General features: G+C 44.1%; 1 protein-coding gene across 1 annotated transcript in view; it reads right to left on the reverse strand.

The window, feature by feature from the left end:
* ELAPOR2 (endosome-lysosome associated apoptosis and autophagy regulator family member 2) overlaps positions 1-20,068 on the reverse strand; it is a 137,692-nt gene that overhangs the window by 30,667 nt on the left and 86,957 nt on the right. Inside the window, exons 4-9 of the mRNA XM_039519652.1 lie at positions 19,283-19,430; positions 14,805-14,891; positions 11,327-11,432; positions 10,356-10,508; positions 6,975-7,063; positions 483-663 (exon numbers count right to left, since the gene is read on the reverse strand). Of these exons, the coding sequence (XP_039375586.1) occupies positions 483-663; positions 6,975-7,063; positions 10,356-10,508; positions 11,327-11,432; positions 14,805-14,891; positions 19,283-19,430 (764 nt within the window). The remainder of the gene's footprint in view (positions 1-482; positions 664-6,974; positions 7,064-10,355; positions 10,509-11,326; positions 11,433-14,804; positions 14,892-19,282; positions 19,431-20,068) is intronic.

The following is a 20,068-nucleotide window of genomic DNA, read 5'->3' on the forward strand; positions in this document are numbered from 1 at the left end:
AGAATCAGATCTGTAGAACTTTCTCCCAGCTGGAATGACAGAGGCCTCATTGCAGATGATACTTTGAATCAAATCAGCTGGACTAATGAACTGTAGGGAACAAATAGGCACCAGCAGAGGGATGGACTAGATGGAATGTTTTGTCTGGAATAGTTATGATTCCATTCTCAGAGAGCTTAAAAAATAACTTTAAATATGTGCATACCAGCCAAGAGACATTACAACAAAGCATTCTGGAGATCAACTGGGACACTGCTGTTCTTCATGTTCTCCATCTCTCCCTCCCTTCCCCAATCCCGCTCCGATGTCATTTAACCAATATCTGTTTTACAGACCAGAACACTGACTGACAGGGACACGTCACAGAAATGTAGGCCACACACAAACAAGTGACAGCCTCCAGAAAAACAAGCAAAGTCTGTAGGCATCTAACTGCCATAAGTTATTGAGATGGTGCATTCACCAAATAATTGACCTCATACCCTTTGTTCCATCCGAAATCATGCCCTGAGGGCAAGGAGCGCAGGAAGATGATCCATTGTTGTAAAACCCAGGGTTGCATGGCGGACAATCCTTCTTCTCTCCAGAAGGAGGCAGTTTCAACGCTTCAGGAAGATCCTCCCTGCAGATTTTAGGCTCTATCCATTTGTACATTATCTGAGTCTGAAATTGAAAGGTATTTGAGTCACACATTACATTAGATGGCATTAGGACTCAAAGCTGGTTAAGTTCCTAATTAATGTTCACCTGAAGGCGCTGGATGTTTTCAGTGGGACCCAGACATGACAAAATGAAAACCAGAGAGTTTTGGACAATAATGTTAAGTGAATACAAGGGAGTCATGGGAGGAGAGAGGAGACTGGGGTCACGGAGGACTCCAAGATTTTAGGCCATAAGAGCAAAGGTTTGACTGTGAAGGGTGTTAGTGAAGTCGGAAACATGGGACAAAGGACTTTTTACCTAGGAGAAGGATTCAGTGCCTGAAGCATTCAGTAGGAGCAAGTTATGGTGTAGGCAGGAGCCGAGAGAGTCAAGACAGGCAGATAAAGGAGAGTCTGACAGGGTGGGATGTCATTTTATCACACACACTTGCACACAGACACACACACACTTGCACACAAGCTCACACCCCCCCACACTCATCCCTGGGTCATTTGACAAAACTGCTAGGATCACACTGCTGAAATCAATCACACAAGGACTACTGCAATCACCTGCGCTAGGCTTCCTGAATCTCTACACTCTAACCTCCAGCAGATCCAGTAGCACAGACTGCTTTCTCACGCCAGTAGCATCACCCCATCCCTCTGTCACCTTCATTATAAACTCTCCTTGCACTCTCTCCACTCTAATCCCATGATCTCATAGCCTCCTTCTGCCCTACGCTTCTCTGTATCCCCTCCCATAAGTTAGGGTTCTTCACCACTGGAAGTAGGGGGCCTCTCTTGCACTTTGGATGCCACATCTGGAGCTTTCTTCCCTGCCCCATTTCCTCCTACACATGGAAGCCATCAGCTTCCAGCGTGGATGCCTGAAGACAGGAGCCTAAATCCATAGCGAGGCACCAAAATAAGTGACCTGATTTTCAAGAGGACAAGCATCTGGTTTTTTTAATTATTATTATTATTCATTTTTTGTATTGCAGTAGCATGCAAAGGCCCAAATCAAGATCAGCATCCCACTGTGCAAGGTGCTGTACACACACAAGAATCTACAGCCTTCCTCTGATGAGCTTACGATATAATTTAAAACTAGATGCAAAAAGTGAGTGTAATAAGCAATATGAGGAAAGGATGAGAGTAACAGTAATAAGATCGCAGTTACATAGGCTGTCCATGTGCACAATTTGATGGCTACAAATCAGCTGAAAGTATGTTTCTCTTCTATTAACAAACAAATATCAGTTATCTCTGACTGCCATTCCCATCAATATGGGCCTGACCCAAAACCCACTGATATCGGTCTGTCTTTTCAATGTGCTTTGGATCAGGCCTTAGTTGGTTGATTTCTTTTAGGCACCACAGCAGATCTCCATTGACTTCCAATTTGAACATGTTGGCTTTAATCACTTTCCCTCTTGAAACCGGGCTTTAAAAACAAAAACTTTTTTTTCCCCTGAAGCATTTTATTGACTTTTTTCTGTGAAGTGTTTGGGATGCTCTGTATAAAGAACACATACAAAGAATACTTCCTTCCCCTGCCCCATTTTGAAAACTGAGAGTATTGTGAGGCATTTGTATATGAGAACTTCACAAGCTGCCTCTATTCTCTTCCCCGAAATAAGCAAACAGAAAATAACAAACCAGTAACCACTTTGTCTGTTCTCCAACCACCACACCCAAAACTCACTTAAAATCACTACCAGTATCTCAAAGCAATCAGCTGTGCACGGATCCTGCTCGACTACGCCACTGTGACAGGTTGGATCACGGAAACCCCTTTGGGGCTACCAACTGATGTGCCAAGACTACTTCTGCCCCTGCTTTCCCTGCCAATTTGGGACTCCAGAACCCTGCCTGGTTGTGCCAAACACGCTTGCTGGCTACAAACAGCCCCAGGTCTGAACCACATTGACTCTTCTGGGCAGTCCCCATATGGTCCCTTGCTTCAAACACTGGAAGAGCTGCAGTCGCCCACACTCATAGGCCCTAGGATAGGGAAGATTGGTCCCCAAGGGGTAACCAAGGAGAGAAAGAATGGGTAGAGGTCAGGCCCTTTACCCCTGGCCAGGCTAGAGCTGCAAGAAAATTGATTGGCCTGTTAACCCAGAGCGCAGCCTTGGGATGGCCGGCAATGATAGCTGGCACCCCTGCTCTCACTTCGGCGGATGTGACAGAAAGTTCGACTCTCCTCTCCAAGCCAGGATAAGGGGTTGGGGTTCCCAGATGCTTTGGCCAACAGAGCCCCAATTCTAGATTTGTTGTTGCTCTCTGTACTTTTCTTGGCTTAGGTTTTCCTTTCTCCCTGTCATTCTTTTCTCACTCCCCTTCGTTCTGCTACTTTTCCCTCCCCCTCCTCTGATCCTTTTTCCTTTTTGTTCTTCCAGCCTGCTGGACTTGAAGCAGGAGACTCAGCTAGTCAGACGAATCCTTATTACTGAAGAAACAAGAAAAAATTCTTAACCAGTCAGGTCTCTGCCCCTCCCCCCACATTAACCTTGTTGTGCCCACCCTGGGGTGGGGGGAAAGAAGAGGAGGAGGAGGGTGGCATGCCCCACAGTTTGAAAACTAATGCATTAGGCATTGGATTAGGCCGATAAAGATTCAATAGCTCAAGAGCAGAAAAGTAGATAGGTTCCAAAGTGGAAAAATATATACAGGACTCAATTTGGCACCATTTTAAATTATAGGCCACTGATTTCATGTACGTCTCTCTTTACCTCTGTGGAGATGACTGTTGCAATAGAAGATAACTGCCACATAGTAATAGGGGAAATCCAAGGTAAATATGCTGCCCTTTTTGTGTTCTAAGCTGCAGTGCAGTTGACATGGCCTTATGGATTTGCCAGCATATTGTTATTTCTGGAGCAGGTATGCATGTCATTTAAAATAAACTACTACTACTACTACTAGCTCTTGTATAAAGACTCCATGCAATTGAGTAAACATTACACCCACAAGTAATCCTGTTGAACTCAATGTGCATACAAACTTAGCCAATCAGGTTGGGATTTTCAAAGGAGAAAGTCAATGAAACCCAATGGGAATTGGGTGGCTAAATCCCTTAGACCCTTTTGAAAACCTCAAGCTCATGGAAAGACTTCCATCAACTTCAACAGGCTTTGGAGCAGTCCTTTAGGACAGTGGTTCTCAACCAGGGGTAAGCAGAGGTCTTCCAGGGGGTACATCAACTCATCTAGATATTTGCCAAGTTTTACAAAAGGCTACATAAAAAGCACTAGCGAAGTCAGTACAAACCAAAATTTCATACAGACAATGACTTGTTTATACGCTCTAGACCCGGAAATGTAATTGTGATGAGTTAATTTGATAGTAGTTTGAGGGAAAGGTTATCAAGAAAGCAGGAGTGGTGGACTCGGAGGTCGGCGTTGGGAGGCTAATCAGAGCAAGTGAGCCTTGAGGAGGGACTTGAATTTCACAGATCTATTACAGTGCACCTGCAGGAGACTACAATTACAGCCTGCTACCTTGAGTGTAGTGGCAAATGCTATTAATTTACGAAGTCATTAGAAAGAGGTTACTTTTGAAAGAAAGGTTCACTCTGGGAGCCAGTGCTCTTCAGAACTGTTGCTTTCATGTTATCATGAAGCAATTTTAGGACATTGATGTATTTATCAGGACATCCAATCTTAGAGAGCACAGTCCAGAGGGCTGAATCAAAGGCTTTAGTTAGATCAATAAAAGCCATGTACAGTGGTCGGTTTTGCTCCCGACACTTTTCTTGCAGCTGCCGTGCTGTGAAGATCATATCCGCAGTTCCACGACATGGTCAGAAACGACTCTGTGACTCCAGTAAAATTTCTTCTGATGGGGCAGAAGGCGGGTTGCAAGGATCCATGCCAGAACTTTACCTGCAATGCCTAGGAGGGAGATATCACGATAATTTTCACAATCCACTTTGTCCCCTTTCTTGAAGAGGGTGACAATCAGGGCATCCCTCATTTCACTGGGCATCGCCTCCTTTATCCAGATTTTAAGGATAAGCAGGTAAAACTGCCGAATTAGCTCTGGTCCACCGTCTTTAAAGATTTCAGCGGGGATCCCATCTAGACCTGCTGCCTTGTTGTTCTTCATCTGCTTGGTGGCATTGTGTACCTGTTCTGAGCAGCACTGGCTCCCAGAGTGAACCTTTCAAAGTACAAACAGGAGTCAAACAGGGCTGTATCATCGCTCCAACCATGTTTGCGGTTTTTATTGTCGTCATTCTTTACCTAACTGCTGGCAAGTTTACAGCTGATGTTGAAATCATTTACAGAATGGATGGAAAGCTGTTCAGGCTTAGCAGGCTGAAAGCCAAAAGTAAGATTTCCACAACATCCACTGTGGAACTTCTGTATGCTGATGACAACGCAATCTTTGCCCACTCTGAGCAAGATCTTCAAACTATCTTGCATGTGTTAGCCGATGCTTACGCATGTCTTGGTTTCACTCTTAATATCAAGAAGACTAAAGTGCTCTATCAGCCCTCTCCAAATGAGATATATTACATGCTCCACCTATCAAAATCAATGGAGTGTCACTGGGGAACATCGATCATTTCCTCTATCTTGGAAGTCATCTTTCATCCAAGGCAGATATTGATGCAGAAATTCAGCATCATCTGAGCTGTGCCAGTGTAGCTTTTTCTCGTTTACGGCACAGAGTTTTTGAAGATCATGACATTCGAACAGACACCAAGTTTCTTGTTTATCAAGCCATTATTCTCCCAGCTCTGTTGTATGGGTCCGAAACTTGGACAACCCATAGACACCACTTGAAACTCCTTGAAAGGCACTATCAACGCTCCCTTTGTAAGATTCTGAAGATCAAATGGGAAGACAGGAATAGGCAAAGCCCAGCAGTATCAAAATAATGATCACCCATCAGCAATTCCGCTGGACTGGTCACATTGTCCGGATGCCAGACCATCGCCTCCCAAAACAGGTCCTGTTCTCTCAGCTGAAAGAAGGGTACCGTAACGTGTGTGGACAATGGAAGTGTCATAAGGACTTGGAGAACAACCTAAAAAAATGTAATATTGACATTGACACTTGGGAGACACTTGCCCAGTATCACTTAAAATGGAGTGAAGTCCTACGTGATGGTCTCCTGCATTTTGAACTTGCTCGCCAACAAGCTGAAGAGGACAAGAGGTGCAGGAGGAAGGAGAGACTGGCTTCCAGTCATGGTCAGCAGCCTCCTGCTGAGTCTGAAAACATCTGCCCTCATTGTAATAGAACTTGTGGCTCAAGGATTGGCCTCATTAGCCACCTGAGGACCCATAACACCCATGGAAGATGATCATACTCGGTAACGAGTGATGGCCCATCATCATCATCATCATCATCAGAAAGAGGTTGCAGAGTACAAGTACTATATGGCTTGAAGTGTGTGTGTGATAAGTCAAGGTTACACATGCTGCCATGTTCTGAAAGTGAATGTTCTAATATGATTTTTATTAAAGCAGGTGCAGGTACAAAGAGGGGTATAATCGACTGCCAACCCTTAAGCTGAAATGGTCCATCTTGTTAGCAGGTGTTGCTCCAGTTGGGCATCGATTAAATGGATTTTCATGACTTGCAGAGGCAGATCATGTGCTACTTCCTCCCCTGGATCTAAGGGAGGTGGAAGGGCCTCTTGGGATCAGCGGATCTAGGGTTTGGGCAAAGTAGTTCTGAAGGATCAACTCTCAGATCAGACAAGTTTCTGCAAGAGCTGCAGGGGAAAATGCTGCAATGAGCAGCTGCTTCAACCTCTAAATCCAATTTACAAACCCACAGAGCTTTGGCAAAGGAGTTCCCATGAGACTAGGGGAGAGGGGAATGAGAATAAAGCCACAAAACTGGCACATTCCTAATGCAGCTCACCCTCTAATAGATCCAGTAGATCTGGTTGCCCTTGGCTTAAACTATCTAGCCCTAGTCAATGAATCCTCAAGATGTTCCTATGAGGCACATATATGTTGTTATTTCTATCAAGACCCTGATTTTGCAAACATCTACGCTCATGAGTCATCCCAATGACCCAGTCAGACTGATCACACATGCAAGGGTTTACAAGATTAGCATCTTCCATACCACGATGATAGATGTCTTAGAAAAACCTAAGAGCAATGAACATTTACAGATGGATAAACTGATAACAGAGTGTGGTTAAGAGACTTGCCCGAGGCCACTAAGAGAGTCAGTGCTGGAAGCAGGACAAGAATTCAGATTTCAGAAATTCAGGGCTCCTTGTCCTGTGTTCAGGCCACTAGATCACAAATGGCTCAATGAACTGGCAAATAATATGAATCTGAGTCAACATCTGACTTACCTTTCCTTCCTTATCACACAGTGTATGGATCTGGAAAAAGTCTTTGTTCGTACAAGGAGGACGCTCTGTACATTGGCTGGATCCTTCATCTGAAAAGGAAGGATGAGGAACAGAGTGGTAAAGGATTTCCAAAGGGCTGAAAATCGAGGTAGCCAGCCAGACTGCAAGATGGGACAGGAAAAATGCTAATTCAGGAACAACAATACATTCACTGGGATTTTCAAAGGAGCCTATGAGAATTGGGCACCCCACTCCCACTGAAATCCAGTGGGTTCCTTTGACAAGCTCAGGCATTACTTGTACTGTCCGATAGTCTGCTTTGGCATGGACTGAGACATCCGTACAGTCAGACCAGCACCTAACCCTTTTTCTCTGTGATAACAGTAAACCCCAATTTGCATCAATCATACAAGCACTGTGATCAAATTCTTATCTGATAATAAATGACAACTGACTTGTCTGTCCCTTCAGAAATGTTTTACTTTGCTGGGGCCAGGACTTATTCCCACTGAAGTCAATTGAAAAATTCCCATTAACTTAAATGGGAGCAGGCACAAGTCCCTAATCGGTGTCCATACTAATGTTAGCAGTTAAAGTGGTAGGAGCCATTTCTGACAGAATCAGTTCTCTATACAAAATGTTAATCTATAAGAAAAAGAACTGTAGAAGCTAATTAGTCTGCAAGAGCATCAAAGCAAATGGGCAGTATTTGACATAACATCACAGTACTGTGTATGTGCATGCATCAAATATGCTACTTATACACAGTATATGCAACAGACAGACTATCTGACTTCACATTCATGGCCTATCCCCATGCTACCTATCATTTCTCATATGCTCACAATGATGAGGCCTCAGCTGGAGTACTCTGTCCAATTCTGGGTACCACACTTAAGGAAAGATGTGGACAAATTGGAGAATCCAGAGAAGAGCAACAAAAATGAGAAAAGGTTTAGACAACCTGACTTGTGAAGAAAGTTTTAGTTCTGAGAAAAGAAGACTGGGTGGGGACCTGATACCAGTTTTCAAATATGTTAAGGGCTATTACAAGGATCGGCAACGTTTGGCATCTGGCCCACCAGAGTAAGCCCCCTGGTGGGCTAGGCCAGTTTGTTTACCTGCCACGTCCGCAGGTCTGGCCGATCGCGGCTCCCGCTGGCCGCGATTCACCATTCCAGGCCAATGGGGACTGCGGGAAGCGGCGGCCAGAACATCCCTCGGCCCGCGCTGCTTCCTGCAGCCCCCATTGGCCTGGAGCAGCGAACTGCGGCCAGTGGGAGCGGCGATCAGCCGAACCTTCGGACGTGGCAGGTAAACAAACCAGCCCGGCCTACCAGGGGGCTTACCCTCGTGGGCGCGTGCCAAAGGTTGCCGATACCTGGGCTATTATAAAGAGGATGATGATTGATTGTTCTCCAAATCCACTGAAGGTAAGAGGAGAAGAAATTGGCTTAACCTGCAGCAAGGGAGATTTGAGTTAGATATTAGGCAAAACTGTCCAACTCTAAGGGTACGTCTACACTACCCGCCGGATCGGCAGGTAGTGATCGATCTATTGGGGATCAATTTATCGAGCCTAGTGTAGACATGACAAAATCAATCCCCGATCGCTCTGCCGTCAACTCCGGAACTCCACTGCACACGAAAGGCAGAAGCAGAGTCGACGGGGGAGCAGCAGTGGTCGACTTGCCGCCATCCTCGTGGCCAGGTAAATCAACCTAAGGTACGCCAACTTCAGCTACACTATTCGCATAGCTGAAGTTGCGTATCTTAGGTCGACTCCCTCCTCTAGTGTAGACCTAGCCATAGAGTAGTTAAGCCCTGGAACAGGCTTCCAAGGGAGGTTGTGGAATCCCCATCATTGAAGGTTTTTAAGAACAGGTTGGATAAACACCTATCAGGGATGGTCTAGGGTATATTTGGTCCTGCCTCAGCTCAGAGGTTGGACTGGGTGACTTCCCAAGATCCCTTCCAGCCCTTCAATTCTATGCTGACTTCTGCCTCCACTCTACCAATGGGGTCAGCCTTCACTGCCCACTTACTAGATTTTCAAGTAACACCTTCACGTTACCTAAAATACCGCCCACTCCCCCCGTGCTGCCCTTCACACCTGGAAAGAGCTCCCTGTAATCATGTGCAAAGCTACCTTATTGGTCTCCATAAAACTCTCCTTTGCCATGGTGCCTACAAAAAGCTTGACAACAATTAGGCTGCTCACCTACTGAGACCATTATCTACTATGCTGATCAGTATTGTTTCCTTGTGATCCCCAGTCTGTCTGTCTGCATCCGCCTGCCCTCTCTTGTCTTATACTTAGAATGCGAGTGCCTTGGGACATGGACTGTCCTTTTGTTCTGTGTTTGTACAGCACCTAGCACAGTGTCGTCCTGGTCCGTGACTGGGGCACATACGTGGTATGGCAATACAATTCATAAGTAATAATAAGCATAGAAACCACATGTGGCTGGGATCTTCGTGGGGAATCAGGGAAGGGGTTTGTCACAATCCATAATTGGACCAGCTCCAACCCAAGTAATGCCTGTCCATACACTATGTCCCCAAACTCCCCAGAAAATGGGCCCTCTCCCAGCTGCACAGTCCCTCTGCCCCCTCTTCCCATCTCTGAAGTCGTTGTGGAGGAGACTGATCAGTGGGTGCACTGCTCCGAGGCCCTGAGTGAGGAAAGTACTTAAGCACATGCTTAACTCTAACCACATGAGTAGGCACACAGGCTTCAAATGGGTTACTCACATGCCTAAAGTTAAGCATGTGCTTAAGTGCAATGGAGCTACGTCACGGATGAATGTGGTGCATTTTACTTAATGGCTTCTAGTTGCTATCATGGGAAGGAAACAGAGGAGCTTCGAAGTCTATCACATGTCTAGTCTGCAGCCAAACCACCACGTGCTCTGATCCAGTCAGATCTCCCAGTGCAAGGAGGGGTCGACCAGGTGACTGTTTGAATAAGAGATCTCCAGGAAACACTCGGGTGCTGAAGGAAGCAGTGGGGAGCTGCCAGTGAATCAGTACTGAACCAATGCCTCAGATTAGCTTGGGGGTTACCATAATTTGGAGGAAATCTAAAACCAGGGCCATTGAAGATCTCATGGTGCTTTCTGTTAGAGCATGGGAGTTATAAAGTGCCCTGGCCAAATTCCAGTGTGAGCCATTATAAATTGCAAATATAAATTCCCTCTGCAGTTTCAGATCGGCACCATATTAATCTTTTTGTGTCCCAATCTCTTCTGACTACTTTTCAGTGGTGGGCGAAGTGATTCCTGTGTATGTATGTATAGAGCTCCATAAAAGCACGCAGAGCTGATAATAATACTGAAGCAGACACATGTTCATGTATTCTTTTTGGCTTATGCCCTGTACCTGCATAATGTGTTTCTTCGCTACAGTTGGTACATTCCTTAGCTCCTTTCTCTGAGTAGGTATTTCTGGGACACATCTGGCAATTGGAAGACCCTGGCTTATCACTGAATGTACCAGGTTTGCATGGAAAGCATTCAGATGTATATGCAACTCCTGTAAAGCAAAGCACAGGGTAAGCACATAAATAGGCACAAAAATAGAGCTCCCGCCTACACAGTTGTTTTGGGGAAAACAGACACTGTATAGGAACACTGAACAGTCATTCATTGCTAGTTTGAGTCCCTTGAGCTTTGCTAACTGAGACTCTGGTTCTACAATCCTTACCCAGGCCAAACTCCCATTCCCTTCAATGAGAGTTTGACCTGGATGAGCATTAATGAAACTAAGGGCTTATCTATACTTGGAAATATACCAACATAGCTATTCTGGAATATTAGAGTAAATTTCCAAGTCCTGAGTGTTTTATAATGTAATGGCCTATTTTAGAATAATAATTCTGTAACAGTTATTCAGTATTAGTCCCCACTCTGATTCTGAAATTTTGGTACATTTCCAAGTATAGACAAGCCCAGTTGTAATAAAGGTCTGCTATGTTGTGCTGTAGCAGACAGCCTGAGGGGTTTTTTTCTTCTACAATTCCAATCTTCCCCAGCAGGCGTCACCATTTACTAATTAATTCCATGTATCATAGTTCTCAGGACACCAGTGGACTAAATATTTTCCTAGAGATTTCGAAAAGTAAAAACAGAATGCATGGAATAATTAGTTTAAAGAAAGAAAGAAAGAAAGAAAGAAAGAAAGAAAGAAAGAAAGAAAGAAAGAAAGAAAGTTTACTGTGATTATGATGTCAATTTTTTTCTCCAAAAACAATGTATCTGTCCTTAAAGACAGTGGCTGGAATAAAACATCAATTATTATTGCAATGTACAGTAGACAGTTTAGTTATTAGCTGATACTATGATATTCCATACCTTCAATTGTGATGTTTTTCACCAGAACAGGTTTCACCACTTTAGAACCCATAAGAATCCCTGTTGTTCTCCAATATAATATATTAGTCCCTGGTTTCAAAGCTACCTGCAACAACAAAAGAATGATACTTCGCATCATCATCTTTTGATTGACCACCTGCTTGACGTGGTTCTTTTATCTCCTAGTACATGTCACTCATTTCAGTGACTCATTTTCCTCACATCCTTGGAGCATTTGGGGATTCTGCGGGTCAACTGTTTTGTAAGTCATGGGCTGTAGGAGGCACAGATAGATAAGGAGGATGCAACAGTGCCCTCTTTATGGAGGGCAGATGCAGGTATTATGGAGGCAGGGAGGCTCTGACATACTCCCCTGAAGAGGTGCAGTGCAAGTCCCCCTAAGCCAACAGTAAGCAGTGGGGGAGGAGGGGAAGAGTCAGTCCCATCCAGCCAACCCACAGTTGCAGATGCCCAGCACACCAGGATTCGATAGAATTCCCCTGGTGCTCATGCTCAGTCATTTTTAACTCTACTCTGTTCCAAATCAATCAGTTTGTTTTTAAAGCCACACAATTCACCTTTTAAAAAACAGGGCCCAGTATTTTAACAAGCCATACTTTTACGTATGCTATATGGGTTGGGATTTTCAAAAGTGCCCAGCGTTGGCCTCTCTCTGCTCCCATTTACCAAGGCCTTGATGGCACTAGAAAGTTGTGCCATTTTAACTATATCGGTACAGTAAAAGCAGTATCACCCCCCTAGCCTCCTCACCCCCCGTGTGGATGAAGTAATAAAGGTGCTTTGTATTGGTATAGTTATTCCCTATGGGAAAGAGAATAAGCTACACCAGGATACAGCACTTGTATACCAGTATAATTGCAGCCACACAAGGGCTGTACTGGTATAACTATCTTGATACAAAATTCACCGACATAGTTAGACGGGTACCAGTTTCAAGTGCAGAACAGGCCCAGGCAGGGCTAGGGTTAGGTTAATACTGAGCACTTTTCAAAACCTCATGCTTTGTGTTTGCTCAAGGTGAGGAATTATAAAGGAGCTACTGAGCGAAGACCCAGTGCCGGTGCTAGCCTATTGGAGGCCCTAAGCAGGAATATTTTGCCCCTCCCCCCCGCACCTCCTGCAACAATACTAAAACAGGCAAGTTCTTATAATAAAAAGCAAACAGCCCTCCCTTCCACACACACACACACACACACACACACACACACCGTGAGCTGCTTGAGGCCCTAAGCAATTGCTTAGTTTGCTTATGCCTCTGCAAACAGCCCAGCCAGGCTCACAGACAGGTAAACTAAAAACTACATTCTTGTTAGAGTCTAAACAGAAAGCACTCCAGAGTAAAACCCACCAGTGGGAGGCCTTGCCTACATTAGAAAGGGTTTGGGGGAGGGATAGCTCAGTGGTTTCAGCGTTGGCCTGCTTAAACCCAGGGTTGTGAGTTAAATCCTTGAGGGGGCCATTTAGGGATCTGGGGTAAAATCAGTACTTTGTCCTGCTAGTGAAGGCAGGGGACAATGACCTTCAAGGTCCCTTCTAGTTCTATGAGATAGGTATATCTCCATATATTATTATTATTTTATTTGCCGCTGGTGGAGCTATACCAGCAAACCCTCTTAGTGGAGACACAGCTTATACTGGCAAAAAGAACAGCTTATACCAGTCCCCTGAACAAAAGGACTCTTTGGTGTCTACTCTGGGGCTTTTGCCATCATAGCTATGTCAATCGGGGATGTGATTTTTTTCACCCTCCTAACCCATATAGCTATGCCAGCAAAACTTTTTGGGTAGCCCAAGCCTCAGTCTGAAGGCTAATGAGGGATGAAATTTGTTTACCACAAATAACCTCAGGGCTAGTTTACATGCTCTGGGCACTGACTGAACACAAGTCATGTAGAAACCAATTTAGTTAAATGAGTGGGGGCCCCCTATTGGGGACCTCCAATGTGATATAAGAAGAGCTGTGTGACACAGGGCCAGAAAGGGTTACACAACTAGCAGGCTAATTGACCCAGATTAAACCTTTGGAGACATATTAGTAGATAATGTTTGTGGGTTTTGTGGGTTTACATATATATTGTTAGAGGTTAACAATATAACCAGACAATTCCTGTCTGTCACTGTATTCTGTTAATTCAGAAATCAAAGAGATATTAACATTAAAATGAACTGTGAATGTAGTGATATCACTCCCTTGATTTCTCTTTGAAGTATATAGCAAATCACCTGCAAATGGTGGGAGATAGGCAATTGCCTTATGCTAATCCATGTAGCTAATTACCGGTGATGTTTAGGAAATAGGAGGTTTCTTAAAAGACACTATTGGTCACCCAAGAACTGCATGCAGTCAAGAGGTTGGCCGGAAAATGTATACAGGGCTTTTGGGACCCTGATCCTTTCATCTCATATCCGCTCATGTTTTGTCAGGGGAAGTTTCAGCCACAAGATTGAGATATCCAGTTTCATTCTGGGATACCCTGATATTGAACATTGGACTGAACCTATGAACTAATACTGAAAGAACTCTTTTGCAACTCGAAAGGTCACCATCTCTGCTACGAAACTGACCTACGAACTATATTCATGTCTGTATGTATAATGAGTTTTTAACCAACGCTCTCTCTTTTCTTTTTTTAATAAACTTAGGTTTAGTTAATAAGAATTGGCTGTAAATGGGTATTTGGGTAAGATCTGAAATATTAATGCACTTGGTAGGTAATGTGTCCAATCCTTTGGGATTGGTAGAACTTCTTCAAATGATGAACACATTTTCAATAATCCTCATCATATTTGACATGGCTGTCTGGGAGGAAGCCCCAGGCTGGGTTGCTTTAAGGGGACTGTGTTTTTGGCTTCTGGGTAACCAGTAAGGTGTTGTAGAAGCTGTTTTGTTGCTGGCTTGGTAAATCTAAGTATTTGGGGATTGTCTGCCCCATTCTTTGCAGTTTGCCCTAACTGAGCAATCTGAGCCTGGCACCCCTGGGATCCCAGTCACAGCTAGTTTTCAAACTTCTGAGAAAAATCAGTGCAGTCCATCCCCTAGAAACGCACTTGAAGTTAAAAGGCCACATCCTACCCTCAAATGTGCACAAACAACGCCCGTGGACTGCAGTGTCATTCACATGGCAGGGAACAATCTTTGGTGCAAGTGAATGAGCAAGCATTTTGGAAGATACAGATCACAATGAATGGGAGCGCCCTGTGGAATTCGGATTCCTATATATCTACCTGATTTCTTAAGGAGCCTGATTCAGTGAAGTCAGTGGGAAGGCCCGCATAGACTTGAACGGGCTTTGGATCAGGTCCTTAGAGCACACATCTCTTGCTCCTGAGAGAAGCTGTGCTCCTTTCAGAGCCACTGAATTCACAGGATGTGGCCCTCCCTCGCTCACATCTCATAAGAATCAATGTTAATTTATAAACAAAAGGAAAGCTCTGTGGAGCAATACTTAGCACTTACAAAGTGAGAGTCCCATTCGCCGTTGTCTGTTAATTTCACCCATTTGTCGGCCGTGGAGTCCATCTCTTTGCACTGATCATTTTGAATCTGTCAATTAAAAACAGTGGCCACAATCAGACATCTCGTTAACTGTCTCAGTCAGGACACACCGCAGAAGGATGCCTATAGACAGTAGACTAAAAGCTGTGTGATTCTGCTGTCTGTCCTCATCTCACCGCATTCAGGACAGGGGCTGTGTTACTTGTTGCCAAGGACATCCGGAAAACACATGCAAAATCACTAGCAGTCTAAGAGAGGACTTCCAAATATAGTGCTAAATTCCCCTCTCTGCCTGAGGAGAAGGGACTGGAACAGGGATGGGCCACCTCTCAGCTGAGTGCCTTAGCCACTGAGCTAAAAGTATGGAAGAGGATCTCCTCCTCATGCTGCTGCTTTGTGTAGACCTAGGTGGTCTCCAAGCATGCCTAACAGCTCAGATCACACTGGGGGATATTCTGATGTGGGTCTGCCTCCAGCTCACCTATTGAAGTTGTTCCACTTTAACTGAATAATTAAATACCAACTTAGGAAGTGCAAGAATCCCCCTATAGGCCAGCTGTTAAAGCACTTATCTGAGAAGCAGCAAATCCCTATTCCAACCCCTTCTCAGGCAGAACAGGATTTGAACCTGGCGTCTCCCACTTCTCCAGGGAATACCCTCTAGAGCTCCTCCTGGTGCTGCAATTTTGGGTAGAGATAGGTGGCCTCTGAACATACCAGTCAGATCAGGCTCCATGGGTGAGTTAACGGGAGGAACACCTATTTTTCCCAGGTCTGTGGATCAAACTGAGGCTTAGGCAGGAGACAGGCGTCCAGATGCCTAGAGTGGGGCAGCAGTGCCCATGCCCAGAGGCACAGACTTGGACACCAAGGGAACTTTTACTGTAAAACAATAGGAGCTGAATGAGTTTAGGCACCCACAGACTAGGGCTGCAGCTGAGATGGGGTTTTGCCTAAAACTCAGTACCTAAAACTGGGGGTTAGGTGCCTAGGTACCCTTGTGGAGCTGGACCATTATTTCTCAGTGCCTCCATTTCCCATCTTTAAAATGGGGTTAATGGGGCTGCCCTATCTCACAGGGCTGTGGGAAGTTTAAATACGTGAAAAAAATTATGAGGTATTCAGATACTATGGGGGCCATATAAATATCTAAGCCAAATAGATTCTATACCTAAACTATAGGGGGATGCTGATGTAATGATGAAAAATATTTAATCAACAATGCATTCTGGGGGAAAGTGCATTCTTAAAGGCCTATTACCTATGGAGCCCTGAAGTGCAGGGCATCAGGATGAAAATCTAGCTGCCAAGTTACAATTATTTGGTTAATGGCTTTTAAAATGACAGCCTGCTAATTGATACATATAAAAGGAATGACAAATGTAAGGAGGTGACCAACCATCAGTGCTTTGTTGATCAGAGCAAATAATATGTGGGAAGCAGCTTTCAGACCTACTGCTCAAATAAACAACATTTTTGCTCCTCTGCAGGAGAAAAATCAATCACTAGTCAGTCAAGAAACCACAGGGAGGATCATATTCTGCTACATGCATCTGGCGGTAAAAGCACATTTTGCTGCTTACTTCTTATGAATCAGGCAGGACATACGATAAAAAGTGAAAGAGGTTTAATAATACAGTATGCACTTTCTATTATCAAAGTGCAGTAGATTTTATTCAAGTAACAGCTGCAGCAATAAAGGAACTCAGGCATCGAAATCAAGGTTTTTTTTGTCTTCCTCTCTTATCCCTTACTAAGGATAATGGTGCTTTGCACTTAGATAGAGAGGCTCTCATCCCAGCATCTCAAAATACCCTAAAAACATTAATTAAGGCCTAGCACCGCTGTGAAATAGCATGACAGTGCTTTGCAGATGGCAATGACTCACCCGCCAGACAGAGCAAGAGAAAGTCAGAGACAGAGATGGACAATTTCCAGGACACTTATTCCGAGCTGCCATCTCTCTCCTCATTTGCCCCCTTCTCAACATTCAGCAGCAAATACAACACTGTCAGGCAAAGCAAGATAGAGAATCTTTCAAAGCACAAGTGACTTATAGGTCCCACTGAAAATCAAGGGGATCTGCGCTCCTAAGTCTTTTTATCATTATTATTTGGATTACCATAGCATCTAGGAGCCATAGTCATGGACCAGGACACCACTGTGCTAGGTGCTGTACAAACACAGAACAAAAAGATGGTTTCTGCCCCAAGCGGCTTAGAATAGCAATGTTTGTCACCATGATCGGCACTGGTCTCTGTAAGTTGTCAAGTTTGTCAAGTTTTTTGTGGGCATCACAAGGTGAGTTTTAAGGAGGGATTTGAAGGTGGATAAGGAGGTAGCTCTGTGGATGGTTACAGGAAGCAACTCTCAAACATGAGAGGAAGCATGGGAGAAAGCACGCAAGGTGCTTGTCTGAAGAAGTACCAAGTGGGCAGTGAAATCTGTGTGGAGCTCTTTCAAAAATCCCAATCTTAAACCTCAGCAATAGCTCACTTTTCATCCTTCTCTCTCTGCATGGTCGTGACACAGACCGATCCTTTCCCAAAGACGGAGACCAAGATTTCCAAAAGTGACTAGTGATTTTGAGTTTTGAATGCCCAACTTGAGACCCTTTTCAGCAGAAAGCAGGTTCACAGCTCTTTCTGAAAATCAGGTCCCTTGAAGGCATCTCAGATCAGACACCCAAAAACAGAGAAATCCAAAATCACTAGCCATTTCTGAAACTTTTGGATTAAGCTGCCACTACATGCATCCGACAAAGTGGGTATTCACCCACGAAAGCTCATGCTCCAAAACGTCTGTTAGTCTATAAGGTGCCACAGGACTCTTTGCTGCTGTATGACACTGGGATTCTCATTTCCAGACTGTTGTAAGGATAGTCACATATTTAGAGTCCCACACAACTTTCTGTGTAAACAATGCTGGCCAAACTAGATTATATTTTTCCAAGTTAAAGGGACTTTGGACAAGAATTCATCAGGAATTTTTCAACAATTTTTTTTTTTTTGGTCATAAAAAGCCATTCATTGAAACCGAAACTATTGGCACAGGAGGGTCAGTTTTGATGGATTTCCTGGCTTGAAAACAACGTTGAGGAAAAAATTTTCAAAACTGCTTTGTTCCAACATGTTCAAAACTGACCCATTTTTCTGGTTCTACACAACTTTTCGTTTTGAAATTTCAGCTGATCAGACTAAAGAAAAGGTTAAAGAAAAAGGGGCAAATTAAAACAAGACATTTGAATTGTTCTGAACCAAAAAAAAAAAGTTTCAGTTTTTTGGTTTGTGGATATTTTCAAGATTCTGATTTTTCATCCTGATTTGAGACGGGACAAAATTTCGATCTCTCAAAAGCAATCATGGGATGGGAAAACCATTTCTCACCAGCTCTACTCTAGACCCAAACTTAAGAACCTTCCTCATGCCAGAGCTCCCACTGGAATCTATAGAACTACCTACATGAGTGAACAGTACTCACATATGGAAGAACTGTAGGGTCAGACATATTATCAAGGCCCAGGAATGTTTTCATGACATTCAAAAGAAATATGAAAAAATGGATTCTGTGAGAATTTAAACATTCCCATGTGGTTCTAGGAACCCAAAGGTCCTGGCATTCAGTGGCATGCCATGGCATTCTTAATCAGGCATGCAATTCTACACTTGCACACAAAATGCTGTCCTCCATGAGGCGTGACCTCACATGTACAGTGCATGCATGGTCATATTGTGTGGAGGGCTTCACAAAATGGCATTCTCCATGCGGTATGATCTCACATGTAGGATGCGTGTGAGGTCACACTGTCCGGAGGCTGTCAATTTGTAGAACAGTGTGATCTCACGCACCATACATGCAAGGTCACGCCACATGAAGGACACCATTTTGTAGAACAAAATGGTGTCCACCACACAGTGTGACCTTGCACGCACCACACATACAGTGGGTGACCTGGCACATGTGGGGCCATTTTGTTATAAAATATTATGTCCTCCATGTGTATTCAGAGGTCAGACAGAATCATCCCATGGGCATAGCTGGTCCTGGGACATGCAATGCATGCCTTGCATACACAGATGGCATGCCGCTGATAGCACTGTGCAAACTGTAGACAACCTAGCTATGAAAAGGACTAGAAATTAAGGTGACTTTCAATGGGTTTTGTGCTCCTACCTCCCTTAGGCACTTATGAAAAACCTACCGTAAAGTGAAAGCAACCAGTTTAGGCTTGTTGTCAAAGCTGAATGAAATGCAAAAAGTAGACAGGCAGCATAAATTGTAGAGGGGAAATGAGATTTTTAAAATTTGTTCAGATTTAATAAGCTAAAAAGAGATTAATAACTTGGATGAGGAGAAAACTAAGCTGATTCCAAAATAGATCTTTATCTGGAACACATCACATTTACTTTGAGGTTAGATTCAGTGTATAAAAGCCTTACAAAAAACTCAAAGAAGATGTTATTGTCAATATATTGGTATTCAAAGAAGACAGAACCAGATTTCTTCAGATGCACAGCATAGATTAGAGAAACAGTGCAGTCATCTCTGTTGGACTCTATGTAATTCCCATGAGGAGTCCACGAAGAGCTGGATAAAGATAAACAAAACAAGGCTTATTTTAGATCACAGGAACTCTGAAGACACTTATAACATTCCTATTTTAAAATATATTGCTCAGTAAAGAACACAAGTATCAGAGGGGTAGCCATGTTAGTCTGGATCTGTAAAAGCTGCAAAGAATCCTGTGGCACCTTATAGACTAACAGACGTATTGGAGCATGAGCTTTCGTGGGTGAATACATGCATGCATCCGACGAAGTGGGTATTCACCCACGAAAGCTCATGCTCCAATACGTCTGTTAGTCTATAAGGTGCCACAGGACTCTTTGCAGCTTTTAAAGGACACAGTACCCACTGTAGCTAGATTCACTCCCCAACCCTTTCACATCGGTTTCCCACATATTTTTCACACAAAGGATTATGTGCTCTGTCAAAACTTACCTTTTTGCACATCAAAATTATGAATGGGGGCAAATGTATGTTGTTTCCTGTCAGGGCCACCCAGAGAATTCAGGGGACCTGGGGTCTTTGGCAGCAGGGGGCCCCCGCTTCGGCGGTAATTCGGCGGTGGGGGGTCCTTCCACTCCGGGACCTGCCACCGAAGTGCCCTGAAGACACTGAAGTGCCGGGTCTTCGGTGGTAATTCAGTGGCGGGGGGTCCTTCC

Source organism: Mauremys reevesii, linkage group 1, assembly GCF_016161935.1.
Source record: "Mauremys reevesii isolate NIE-2019 linkage group 1, ASM1616193v1, whole genome shotgun sequence".
Lineage (NCBI taxonomy): Eukaryota > Metazoa > Chordata > Testudines > Geoemydidae > Mauremys > Mauremys reevesii.